Consider the following 14,036-nt stretch of genomic DNA (forward strand, 5'->3'; position numbering starts at 1 on the left):
TAAACTTGTATCTCGGATGGATTCTCCTTCTTTTGACTGGCTTCCTCCTTTTCTTCCTCGTGTAAAATGGAGTCTTCCTCCTCAACAGTGGACAATGCTTCAAGATGAAGAAGCCTCCCTCCGTTCTTGCCTTTTTTTTTTGTCTCCGGAAAAATAACAGCCCCCCTCTGCTCCCCTGTTTTCCTGTTGTAGTGCCCGCCAGACTTTACAGATGGAATCTGTACAGGCACCACATGGGCACCCGTGGCAGACAAAAGTGAAGGTGTCAGCCAAAAATATTCTCTTTTTCAGAAACCCATGCTGTCCGTAATTTTCACTTTAGACAAAATCGGCAGTTGAAGGTGGGAATCATTACTGGGAATAATTTGAGACGTAGTGGTAGGCCCCTTTTAAAACACAGCCAGCCCCGCGAACGACAATTAGAAAAACTCAATCTGTTTGGACGAACGCCATCAAGACCGAACGTTAAATTGAGAATAAACCATAAAGACCGAACGTACAACTAACATAAGAAATGACCGAACGCTATTTGCTGAACACCACTTGGTTGAATTCTATTTCGACGAACGGCAAGAGATCATACATTATTAGGACGAACGTTAAAACCGAGTCACCATACTGGATTGAATACTATTGGGCCGAACATTGTGAGATCAAACATACTAGGCCGGACGCTCAAAACCGAACGCTGAAGAGAAACATCGTGGAGACCGAGCGTTCAAATGAGAATAACATACCAAGACCGAACGTTCAAGGGAAAACCGAACGTTCACTGAAACACTATGACCGAACGGTTTACTCTCTGCATGGCCGAACGTCCTAAAGGAATGAACGCTTGAGGACGACCGAACGGTTGAAGCTGAGAATTGCCGAACGTCCTGAAGGTAAGAATGGACGAACGGTCGAATAATGAACAATTGAGGACGACCGAACGGTTGAAGCTGAGAGTTGACGAACGTCAATAAGACGGGACGACTGACAACACGTGAGAACGAACGGCCGAGCGCTTGAGCTCCGTGATATTTTTCAATAAAGCACGAACGGTTGCATGCAGGGTGAAGGAAGCGATCGTCAAAAAGATATGGAGGAGAGAAACGCATGGTAAAGGACGAACAGTCTCGATATTGGTAACCAAAGGACGAACGGTCGCTCAGTGTACAGGACTAACGGCTCGGTCGTACAGTACAAGACCGAACGCTTTATTTTTTTATTTATTTATTTATTTAATTTTATTTTTTTATTCATTTTTTATTTATATATATATATATATATATTTTATTACTATTATTATTTTTTTTTATTTTAGTCTTTTTTTTTTTTCTTACTTTATACTCATGATGAAAATAAAATACAACAAACATATTACCCAATCCGGACGAAATTGGGTGTTGACAGTTGTTCTCAGGTAGCTAGCGTTCGGTCTTAATTTGGTATCCTCAGGTTTAGCTTGTCCCCGTTCGGTCTTTACTTGGCATTCTTAGGTGTGGATCTTAAACGGTCGGTCTTGGTGTATTAGTGACTGTAGCTTTCGGTCTTAATTTTGTATTTTTAGGTTTCAATCTTGAGCGTTCGGTCCTTGTGTATCAGTGACTTAATGTTCGGTCTTATTTTGGTATTCTCAGGTAGCGATTAGTGAAGATTAGCGTTCGGTTATGATGATGTTTATTTCCCAATTGGTGATCGTCGCATAGTGAATTTTCGGTCCTGATGAGGTTTATTCTGTTAGTGATTGTTCATAGAGAATGTGCGTTCTTGATGATGTTTGTCCTGAGGTAGTAAGCATCATTTGTAGCGTTCGGTCTTGTAGGGACTTGTCCTTTGAGCGTTCGTCCAAACAGTATTCGATTAATAGTGTTCCGTCTAATAGAGTTCGCTGTTTAGCGTTAAGTATATGTGCTCAATCTTAGCGTTCGTTCAACTTGTGTTCGACCTAATGGATTTCGGTGTAATTGCGTTTGGTGTTTTAGTGTCGAGCCTAAGTGATCGATCTTAGCGTTCGGCCTTTTAGTGTTCAGTCCGGTATGGTGATTCGGTTTTAGCGTTCGTTGTAATGGTGCTTAATCTCTTTGCTTTCGGCCAATAGTGTTGAATCCAATATGGTGTTCGGTGTTTTAGCGTTCGGCCTAATAGTGTTTAATTCAAAATTGCGCTCGGTTGTGAGCGTTCGTCCTAGTATGGTTTGATCTCGCAATGTTCGGCCTAATAGTGTTCCATCCAGTATGGTGATTCGGTTTTAGAGTTCGGCCTAATAGTTCATAATCTCCTAGCGTTCGTCCAAATAGTATTCAACCGAATAAAGTTCAGCAAATAGCGTTCGGCAAATAATGTTCGGTCAGATAGCGTTCGTCCAAATAGCGTTCGGCGAAATAGTGTTCTTCCAAATAGCGTGCGGCCAAATGGTGCTCGGCAAATAGTGTTCGGTTCTAAGGTTATTTGCTCTTGTTTTAAGTGTGCAATGTGTTTTGAATATATACTCTGATGTGATTTATGTGAAAAATATGTGAATGCATGAGATATGATAAATTACTGTGATAATATGACTGTAAATGTAAATGATGAATTTGAGTATGATTTGGACATCTCGGGGAGAGGTGGACGAAAGTGATATGTGGAGTGTTGTGGTTGTTCTGTATAACTGTAGTGAACTTAGGATCGGTATGTCTATCCCTACACTTAAAGCATTGTTCATGCTCACATAGAGAAGAACAGTGTCAATGATGAGAGTAGAGGGAGGTCCTCGTCTATAGTCTTTGAATTCAGACATAGACAGGTTGGGGATTTACCTTGCTAGTGTTGGAGAGGGCCAGCAGACTATGCAAGTGCAAATTTGCAAGTGCAAAAGACTATTGTTAATTCAACAGTTATACAAATCCGGATGAGTCGTGTGAGTGTGTGAGTTGTAATTTAATGAGTATGCTTTAATTGTTCTTTTATATGTATCTATGTATGATGACATGAATTAACTGTACTATATGTATAACATGTTTTTTTTATATTTAGCTCACCCTTGCATTGTTTTATTGTGTGCTGTTTGGGTATGTTTCTTTGGCGATGATCATCCACTTGGATGAGAGCAGATGTTGTCGAGGATATTCCCTTGGAGCAAGAACTGGAGGATACTGAGGTCGCAGTTTAGTCTGTTAGGAATTTTTCCTATTTGAACACTCAATGCTACCAAGTTACAAGTCACATCTGACTTACCTAAACTGTCCCAGCAGACCAATTGAGCCCTTAACCTCTAATTCTCATTTCAACTACCTTACTTCCTTTGAAATGACTCTAAACAAGCACAATTCACTTCACTTTCTATCTAATCACTACTATAACATATTATTCACATTTAATATGTTGAATTACAGCTATGCACACCATCCAACTCAGTTCACAATCATCATTTCACAGTTTCATGATTTGGCATTCAAAGAACAGATAATTTAATCTACTAAAAACCTAAGATTCAACTCAAATAGCACCATAACACAGAATTTATCATACACACATGTCATACTACTAATTAAAACAAAATTCTAGCTTCCATTACCTTGACTCAACAGCTCACCCCCCTAAATGCTCCACGGATTACTTGCGGTACAAGGAACTCTCAGAAAACCTACAATTAACCGATTAACAGTTGGAACCCAACCTTAGAATCACTAGAAATTTAGGAATTCACACCTGGTTCATGCAAGAGCAGAATCATCTACAAAAGTTAAGAACCTTAAAGACCAAGAAAGAGGGTTTTTCACTTACTTGACCAAATCCAAAAATTAATCGGTTAAGATTGAAGCCTTCAACGACAAGATTGCCTAGGCACCTCCTGATCGCCGAACAGATAACTCAGTAGATAGAAAATCTAGAGAGAAGGCAAATAACTTTATGTGAATAGTGTTCTAGAGAGATAGAAGTGTTTTAGATAATGAACCGAACTTTAGAAAGTTATATTTATATAATAAAATTATTTTAAAATAACTTGCTCCTCTCATTATTTTAATACACCTATATACTCTAATACTCTATTTTCTAGGTTCTTACACCTTTTACATTTTTCTTAAAAATTTTTTAATACTTTGTTAAAATTAATTAATATTAATTCATAATTTTCTTTTGGCTTAATTACCTACTTAGTCCCCATGTTCGGAGGTAATTTGCTGTTTAGTACCCGGTTTTAAAAATGTAGGCATTTGATACCTATGTTTTGAAATTTGTATCAATTGAATCCTACCCATTTAACGCCGTTATAAATCTAACGTTTTTCTGACTGTGTATGTGATTTGTGGACGAGCGGTTGTGGACGAGCGTCCTCTTAGTTCGCTGAACGAGCCTCCTCTTCTGCCTGGGCGTTGGCTTCGCTGGACGAGCGTCGTCTTCTGCCTGACTGGGCGTTCGCTTCGTTGGACGAGCGTCCTCTTCTGCCTGACTGGGCGTTCGCTTCGCTGGACGAGCGTCCTCTTCTGCCTGACTGGGCGTTCGCTTCACTGGACGAGCGTCCTCTTCTGCCTGACTGGGTGTTCGCTTCGCTGGACGAGCGTCCACTGAACGTACTTGCGTCCACAGGGCGAGCGTTATCAATTGCTCGTCCACAAACGCTCGTCCACAAATCACATACAAAGTCAGAAAAACGTTAGATTTATAACGGCGTTAAGTGGGTAGGATTCAATTGATACAAATTTCAAAACATAGGTATCAAATGCCTACATTTTTAAAACCGGGTACTATACAGCAAATTACCTCCGAACATGGGGACTAAGTAGGTAATTAAGTCTTTTCTTTTTAATAAAGACAATTGCTAAACCCCAATAACGTATTTAATATAATTAATCATTAACATGCTACTTATTCAATAATATTTAAACATGAATTATAAGATGATTTGATGAAACTTAACCAAATTTCCACATCTTTTTACATATTAAGGCCTAATTTAATAAATTATTCTCTTATAAATTAAATTAATGTATATCTTTAGGAATTAAAAGTAACCATTTACTTCAACTAGAAGGGATTAATTGGTCTCTAAATTCAACAAATCCTCAAATTAGTTTATAAAAGATAACTATTCTTATCTAGTTAATTTTAATTTAATTTAATTTGTGTAGTTTTATTTAATCTTATACGCATTATACAATAAAGTTAATATATATTTTTATTTAAATAGTTTAGTTCTGTTTTTTTATCAATTTTAGAATGTTATACCTTTCATTAACCTTTCTAATAAATTTTATTCAATTGTTATATTTTATTTGATTTATTTAGTATTCAAATATTTTATATATTTAAATTAAGTAACTTTTTTTGTTATCTGAGTATCATGATTATTATTTTATTTATGTCATCTTATTTACTTGGGAGAAGATAAGCTGTCTGAGTAATGTTACAGTACTTTTATCAGAACTTAGTTTTTTTTTTTCAATTTGAATAAAATTCTCCTTCTTCCCTCACGGCCTCGACGGAAGAAACCCTACTCTCTCTTTTCTCTTAAACCCTCTCTGCCTCGCCGGAAAAGCACATTTCTTGCCTTGCTAACCACTTCTTTGCCGTGTAATCGACACAAGCTTTATTCTAATTGAAATCATAATTCTGTCTTTAAATTTTCTATACAAATTCAATATTATAAGAATTTGGTGTTCTTGTTATGCTATAAGAATTTGGTCTTCTTGTTATGCTGTAAGAATTTGGTGTTCTGTCTCAATAACATTTCATTCTTGTAATATTTTTGTTCTTTTTGTCATTTTCAGGTATGTTATGGTGTGTTATCTGAGTGGTTGAAGCGTTAAACATGGCACTTTGCCTCCCTCTTTCATTCGGCAATCCCAAACCAGTTGCTTCCCTAAGTTCCAGTTTCGTTCATGGCGGAACAAAACCTTCATCTTTTTCGATCAACGAGAAATTGAAAACGGGTAACCGTCTCCAAAATGTCTCTGTTTCAATTTCTTGTTCCTCTATAAAACTTGTCCATGACCGTGCACTCGATAAGCATGTTGTCATGAAGTATAGGGTTAGGTTTGTTCAAAAGTTAAAAACTTTACTTCTCTCTAAATCGAAACATTATATTCCAGTTCATATTCTGTGTAAATGCCGTTCTTATCTTGGTCTTCCCAAGCCTCGTTCTATACTTTCTATGATTCATAGATATCCATCCATTTTTGAACTCTTCAATATGTCATGGCCTCCCAAACCACTCAATGCTACCAAGTTACATCCCAAACTCTGTGTTCGATTGACCCCAGCTGCGGCTGCTGTTGCTGCTGAGGAACTGGCTTTTCAATCTTCCATTTCCAACATGTTGGCTGCGAAACTGCAAAAGCTTCTTATGCTATCTTCTCGCCGCAAGTTACTTCTGTCCAAATTGGTTCACTTTGCTCCACATCTTGGTCTCCCTCCTAATTTTAGGTCCAGGTTGTGCAATGATCATCCGGAGAAATTCAGGACTGTTGACACGCCCTATGGCCGTGCACTTGAGCTTGTATCTTGGGATGTCAACTTGGCAAAGTGTTTGCCGCCTCGTGCATCCCGTGATCCTGGTTTCATAGTTGATCGTCCTTTGAAGTTCAAGCAATTGAGGCTTCGAAAGGGGCTTAATTTAAAGAGACGTCACCAGGATTTCTTGCTGAGATTTGAAGAAATGCCAGAAGTTTGCCCCTATAGGAATCCTGCTGAGGCTTTTTCCAAGGAATCGTTAGAGGCAGAAAAGAGATCTTGTGCAGTAGTAAGGGAGATTCTTGCAATGACAATTGAAAAGAGGACTTTAATAGACCACTTGACTCATTTCAGAAAGGACTTTGGCTTCCCAAACAAGTTGAGAGGGATGATAATAAGGCACCCGGAATTGTTTTATGTGAGTTTGAAAGGGCAACGACATTCAGTTTTCTTGGTGGAGGGGTTTGGTGAGAAGGGTGACTTATTGGAGAAGGAAGAGATTTTATCCATACAGGATAAATGGATGGACTTGGCTAGGGAGTCCAAGAGAATGAGACGAGAGAGAAGGAAGAGTAGGTTTAGGAAAGATATTGGCAGCTTGAATGAAGCTGATCAAAATAATTCTGACAGTGATGATGATTACGATGATAATATTGGGATCGACAATTTTGAGAATGTGTATGATGATGGTTTTGAGAATATATTTGAGGAGTTGGATTTCGAGGCTGATGATGATGATGATCAAGGAGACAAGATTTTCTCCCAAAGCAATTATGGAGAATTCTGGACTGCGGAACCTTTTCCTATTCAACATGGTTTGGATGAACCTCAGATGCAGCCTTGGTAGTTTTTAATTTGTAGAACATAGTTTTTTCCCACACAAGTAAAGCAGTAAAGTTTTCAAATGGTAATTTATGGTTCCAGATTGCATCCACCGTACCATGATTGGGAGCCTGATCCATGCTTTACTATTTACTATATTAATTGAAAGACTATTCGGTGTAAGATTGTGTACATATGATAAAGTTGAAGCAAAAGTTGAAGCTCAAAGAGGGGTTAACTATAGAAATTCGCTCCTCCAATTATTTCCAATTGCTGTTTTTCTGTCCCAAGAGTGATCTTGGCAAATTTCTATTCTATGTTTTCGAAGTGTCAGGTTACTGTCTATGGTGGGTTAAGGTTCGTGATTGACTTATAGGAGAGCAAATTTATCTGTAGTATACCATGATACAAAAGTCTTCTAACTGTTGTTGCAGCTTTGACACCATAACAACAAATTAAACCATTGCCTCAAATTTCTTGTATAACTTTAGGGTGAGGGGACCTTATGTGTTCAGGCTATGTCACTCTTAGCCTTTATTTGTTTTTACTGATAGTGGTTCCACGGTGGGGTGAGGAGATGTGACAAGAAAGATATCTCTACTTGTATAAATTGACACAAGTACCCTGTTGTGTAGGTGCTGCTGCTCTTGGATGCCATTGGAGTGTGTCTTGGTGAGCTAAGAATGCACAACGGAAATAGATTTTGGGCAGCACGTGACACTGGAGATGCGAGAATCGATTTTTCAGATATATATAAAAGAATTGATTTCGATTTTTTCTATTATATATAATATATATAAAATAATAATAATACGTGAAATAATATATATAAGGCCGAAATATCAACTTAAGGCCGAACGCTCACAATCACAATTAAACCAAGGCCGAACGCTCACAATCACAATTAAACCAAGGCCGAACGCTCAAGATCCAAACCTAAAAATACCAACTTAAGCCCGAACGCTCACAATCACAATTAAACCCAGACCCAGGCCGAACGCTCAAACCTAAGAATACCAACTTAAAACCGAACGCTCAAGATTGCTACCCAAGAATACCAAGTTAAGAACGAACGCTTATACTCACTAATATATCAAGACCGAACACTCAAAATCAAACACTATTAAACCGGACACCATTAGGACGAACGTTTTGTGTCTTGGTCGAACCCCAAGGTCACTTTGCGGAACACCTAAAGTACTGGACGATCGTCTAGAATCCTGGCCGAATTATCAAAACTTAACACATGACCGACCAATACCACATCAGCACTTCACCGAACAGTATTAAATCAAAGCCTGACGGAACGGTATTAAATCCAATTCTGACCGAACGGTACTAATTCAACACTTAACAGAACGGTATTAAACTCACCCTTAACTGTAAGGTACCAACTGAACTCTTAGAGCGAACGTTACTAAATTTGACTACCAAAATAAAACCTACCCGAACGGTACCAAGACAAAGACTAACCGAATGGTACTAAACATTCAAGACCGAACGGTAACAGATCAATGCTTAACCGGATACTATCAACTCAGATATCAACCGAACTGTATTAAAAATAAACTCTGACCGAACGACATAAATCAACACCTAACCGAACGGTACCAAAATCAAGGCTTAACCAAACGGTAACACCTAACAACCGAACGTTACAAGCTAAACCTGTGAATACCTCATCAAAACCGAACGCTTACAATTACCAATACATAACCAAGACCGAACGCTTAAGATCACTCTCTGAGAATACAAATTTAAGGACAAACGCCGACGATCACTATTTCACGAAGACCGAACACTCAGGATAGTTTGCCGACCACTAATTGGTCGAGCAATTTGGACAACGCGCGTTCTGCAGAATTCTGCAGAATTGCACCAGATTTCCAGAAACCCCATTTTTCACCCCCTTATTCCCAGATTTGCATCAAACACAATATATTTCAAAAATCAAAGAAATAGATCTAGCTCCCCTTACCTTCTACCCATCATACACTATGTTATATCCCAAGTTAAACCCCTTACCTGTTGAAGACTTCCTTTGCAAAACCTTGAATCCATCTTCACAAGACTTGCAGCACCTTGGCCTCCTTGCAACTCTAGAAGCTCTCAACTTCACCTCTCTCACGGATTTTGCAGCAACAACTTCACTCCCACAAGTGCAGAACCCATTTCTTCCTTTTTCCCACACTTGTAGATGTGCCCAAGAGACACCATGGCCCCTTAATCCACTAAGAAGTACTTAATAATTGGAAAGGAGGTCTGCCCACGCTCCTCTCTGGCCCAAGGGACGAACATTATGATTATGGAGCATATTCCCCAACTTTCCATGCAATTCCCACTTATTTCAGATCTGAAAGTTGATACGCTCGCGCCCGGGCGCCCCACTAGAGGCGCTAGGCGCCACTTTTTGCGCAAGCCTCGCGCCTGGGCGCCACATAGGAAAGGGCGCTGGGCGCAAGTCCCCCAACAGCACGATTGTAGCAACTTTGATCGTCCGGTTGACCCCCTTCCCGAAGTCGAAAATACGCGTATGGGTACTCAAATTGAAGCTCTTTGATCAACTCAATTGATATTTTCTACAAAAAGTTATAATTAAAATAGTAAACCATGTCAAACTTTGAAGCATTCTATTTTACATTATAACTTGAACTTCTTACAACTCGGTAAATTCTTGAGGTTCTAGGGTCTTACAGTGTCCGTCCGGTCTTGGCCCGGTCTTCTTCAGTTCGTGAGATTCAGCAGTGTCCGTCCGGTTCTCGTCAGCTCCTAGTGCTCCCAAGCGCCAGAGCCGCTCGATCTGCTTCGGCTGGTGAGAAATCAGCCACCCGCCATCAAGCGTCCGTCTGATCCGTTGCATGCGAAATCATCCGTCTGCCAATCTTCATCGTTTGTGAGTGTTTTAACAGGATCCCACCAGATCCGGTCGAAACATTTGGCGTCCACCGTGGGGCCGAGTGGGTATTCCCCATTGTAAACACAAGGAACCAATGAGGGGCACCTCAGAAGAACGTCAACTTCCACCGTTCAACCCTTTGCACTCGGCTTCATCAACCCAACAACTCAGTCTCCACTGTTCGGTCGCGCATCCTCAGTCGTTCGGTCAAGACCATTCGACTTCGTGGCCTTGTTTCCCCGGCCATCCGACCTCACCTCCCGGCTGTTCGACCTCAACTCCCGGTCGTTCAGCCTCAAGTACTTGGCTATCAGGCCTCAAACTCTCGGCCATCAGGCCTCAACTCTCGGTCGTCCGGCCTCAACAAGCTCTCGGCCATTTGGCCTCAACTGTCGGCTATCAAGCCTCAAGTCTCGGCCGTCCGGCCTCAACCTTAGCCAGATTTGGCATTCAAGTCTCGGTCGTCCGACATCAACCGTCCGGCCATTCGGCCTCCAAGGTACGTATTCGACCTCTACCAAGCGGCCATCCGGCCTTAGGTACTTAGCCAAATTTGGCATCTAGCATCTGGTAATCTGGCTCAACTCTCGGTCGTCCGGCCTCAACAAGCTCTCTGCCATTTGGCCTCAGCTGTCGGCTATCAAGCCTTAAGTCTCGGCCGTCCGGCCTCAACGTTAGCCAGATTTGGCATCCAACTCTCGGTCGTCCGACATCATCCGTATGGCCATTCGGCCTCCAAGTATTCGACCTCTACCAAGCGGCCATCCGGCCTTAGGTACTTAGCCAAATTTGGCATCTAGAATCTGGCAATTCGGCTCAACTCTCGGCCGTCCGGCCTCAACCAAATTTGGCATCCGCCATCCGGCCATTTGGCCTGCAAGGTACGTGTTCGAGATCTACCATTCGGCCATTAGGCCTCAGGTACTTAGCCAAATTGGCATTCAGCATTTGGTCATCCCGGCCGTTCAACCTGAACTACCGGTCGTTCTACGCCCGGCCTCGACAATCCAACAAATCAGTCTTGCCCGTTCTACCGATTGGCCTCATGCGTACTGTCATTGACTCTTCACCATACGCGCGGCCAATGCATTGGCCTTAGGTAAATCCTCAAAACCTATTCTAACAAGAACTTCACCAAACATGGCCTCAGGCGTTCGACAGAAGCGATTCGGCCTCGCGGCCTCGCTTCTTTAACCATTCGGTGAACAGAGGCCCCACGCATTCGGCCTGTAAGGGCCTTACTCGCTCGACCTCCTTGGCCTAGTACGTTCGGTTGATAGGCCCAAGCTCGTGATTGGTCATCCGGATTCTGCCGCTCGGCCATACCTTGGTCTTAGGTAATTCCATAATCTGGCCTTGTAGACACTTAGCCAAATATGGCACCAAATTTTTGGGCTTCGCAGATAGTCAGCCAACAATTCGGCCTCCAAAGGCTACAACTTGTCGGCCAATTCTAGCCTCAGGGACTCGGCCTCCAGAGGCATCTGCCGTTCGGCCATATGATTCAGATGTTTGGTCGTTCGGCCTCACGGTTTCAACCGTTCGGTCTCCCGGGCCCCACATACGTTCGTCCATTAATTTGGCCGTTCAGCCTTTCGTGCATTCATTTCGGCCATTTGGCCTCACATGCATTCGACAATTCGGCCTCCCATGCATTCGTTTCGGCCGTTCGTTCCTGCTGGTGTCCGGTCGCTCGACCTCCACTATTCGGCCTTCTGTGGCCTCAACATTCAGGTATTCTGTGGCCTCAACATTCAGGTATTCGGCCGTTCGGCCTCACAAGAACTGGATCGTTCGGCCACTCGGGTACTTGGTCTTCAATCCTCTATCGTCCGTCCTTCATGGCGTCAAGTATTCCAGCATTCAACAACTCGGCCGAACAAATTTCGTCTACTAGTTCTTTAAGAACTCCTGGGCCACGCACGGTCATCAACGTATGCTAGGAAGTTCTCCTGGGCCACGCACGGTTATTCTCGGAAATGCTCTCTAGGAACAATCCTTCTCATCAGAGCATCTTCAACTGACCGGTCTACCTTACAGGGTATAATTATCTACTTTCTTTAAACTTCAAATTCGATTACGTTCTCTTCCTAATACAGGTAACCCGGAATAATTGGACGACTGCGTAAAAACGAGCTCTCCTCCATCATCCGACATCAAACATAGAATAAGCCCAAGCTGATGAACGGAGAGTTCTTTCTGAAGAACCACTGTCAGCTTGGCCCCGGTGGTGAACGGGGAGTTCTTTCCGAAGAACCACTGTCGTCCGGCGTGACCACAAGCCCAAGCTGATGAACGGAGAGTTCTTTCCGAAGAACCAATGTCAGCTTGGCCCGGGCGGTGAACGGGGAGTTCTTTCCGAAGAACCACTACCGTCCGACGTGACCATAAGCCCAAGTATATGCGCGGAACACTATGTCACTCGGCCGGGGTGTTCCAAAGGTCCACAACCGACTGGCCTCCCGGCCTCCAAGGTCTCTACCCCCGGCCTCCCAGGTCCATAACCGACCGGCCTCCCGGCCTCCAAGGCCTCTACCCCCGACCTCCCAGGTCCACAACCGACCGGCCTCCTGGCCTCCAAGGCCTCAACTCCTCGGCCTCCCAGTATCCCATTGGCTTTATTTTAGGTGTTTGATGTGATACCTATATCTCATTCTAAATAAAGTAGCAAGATTCATAAAAATCTTTATGATCTATTTATGAAACCTTGAAAAATCATTTTTGTTTAAAATCAATTAATCTCTCCATGGTTTGAGTTTAACCTCTTTTCTTTTTCAACACTAACCTAATTAATTAAATTGTTGATATTGTGAATTATATCATCTTTATATTTCTATCACTTAACTCAGATCAATTGTCAGACCTCGTAAATACGCACCCAAAACCCCTCCTGTCAGCTCATTTAAAACGCACCAAAACCCTCTGCGCTGACGCCAGGTGTCAAGAAACGAGATCTGAAATCAGATAGTGGGATGCAGATGTCAGCAGAAGAGCGGAAGCTCGTTTTACGTGAGAAGAAAAAATGATTTTTCTGAAACCTCCTTCCCACTCTCTCTGCATGCACCCTTTTTCTTCCAAAAATCTGATCTTTCATTTTCTCCTTCTTCTCTCTAGAAACTTCCCCTTCTCTCTACTGTAACTCATCTTTCTCTTCTCCGATCATCATTCAGAGACCGTAGAAGCGTTCCCGGCGTCGTAAGCTTCATTTTGAACCGAACAGCTTCGAGTTCTGAAACTGGTAAGTTCCTTTTCCTTAGCCGTTCGTTCTTTTGTTACATGCAAACCAAGTTCTGGTTGCATGCAGGGGTGTAGTCTAAGTTATTTTTGATTTTGATGTTGTTCGGTTTAGTTGGAAGAGTTAAGTGATCGTTGAGGGTAGAAAGATTATAGTCGAACGAACCAAAAACCTACTCTTAGGACGTTCAATCACGTATCCAGGTAAGGGAAGCTTATTTAATTTAGGGTTAAATATGTTTTTGGTCCCTTAACTTTTAGTGAAAATTGAAATTAGTCCCTCTTCAAAACTTTGGCCTAATTTAGTCCCCATACTTTAGAAATGTGTAAATTTAGTCCTTTTAACCAAATTTTGTTAACTTTATTTGATGTTTCAAGTGCGTTTCATGATAGCATTTGAGTTGTTTATATCGTTTGACACATTTTTGCTTCAATGTTAACTGAGAAATGCGTTTGAAACATTAAATAAAGTTAACAAAATTTGGTTAAAAGGATTAAATTCACACATTTCTAAAGTTTGGGGACTAAATTAGTCCAAAGTTTTGAAGAGGGACTAATTCAAATTTTCAGTTAAAGTTAAGGGATCAAAAACATATTTAACCCTTTAATTTAATCTGTATGTAGTTGTTGTGTATGAACGTCCGTTGTTTGAATGAATGAATATGAT

At 41.6% G+C, this 14,036-nt stretch overlaps 1 protein-coding gene across 1 annotated transcript; it reads left to right on the forward strand.

The window, feature by feature from the left end:
• The first annotated feature begins 5,391 nt into the window (after positions 1-5,391).
• Positions 5,392-7,572, forward strand: LOC148201340 (protein WHAT'S THIS FACTOR 1, chloroplastic-like). The gene is made up of 2 exons (XM_088108482.1): positions 5,392-5,536; positions 5,736-7,572. The coding sequence occupies exon 2, from the start codon at positions 5,777-5,779 to the stop codon at positions 7,262-7,264; it is 1,488 nt and encodes a 495-aa protein (XP_087964608.1). The 5' UTR covers positions 5,392-5,536; positions 5,736-5,776; the 3' UTR covers positions 7,265-7,572.
• Positions 7,573-14,036: the final 6,464 nt, after the last annotated feature.

This window comes from Vigna umbellata, chromosome 3, assembly GCF_029865625.1.
Source record: "Vigna umbellata cultivar VRB3 chromosome 3, Vumbellata_1.0, whole genome shotgun sequence".
Lineage (NCBI taxonomy): Eukaryota > Viridiplantae > Streptophyta > Magnoliopsida > Fabales > Fabaceae > Vigna > Vigna umbellata.

Bases quoted from the DNA above. Each gene is read 5' to 3' on its own strand.
- LOC148201340 (XM_088108482.1), top strand. From the start codon at position 5,777: ATGGCACTTTGCCTCCCTCTTTCATTCGGCAATCCCAAACCAGTTGCT.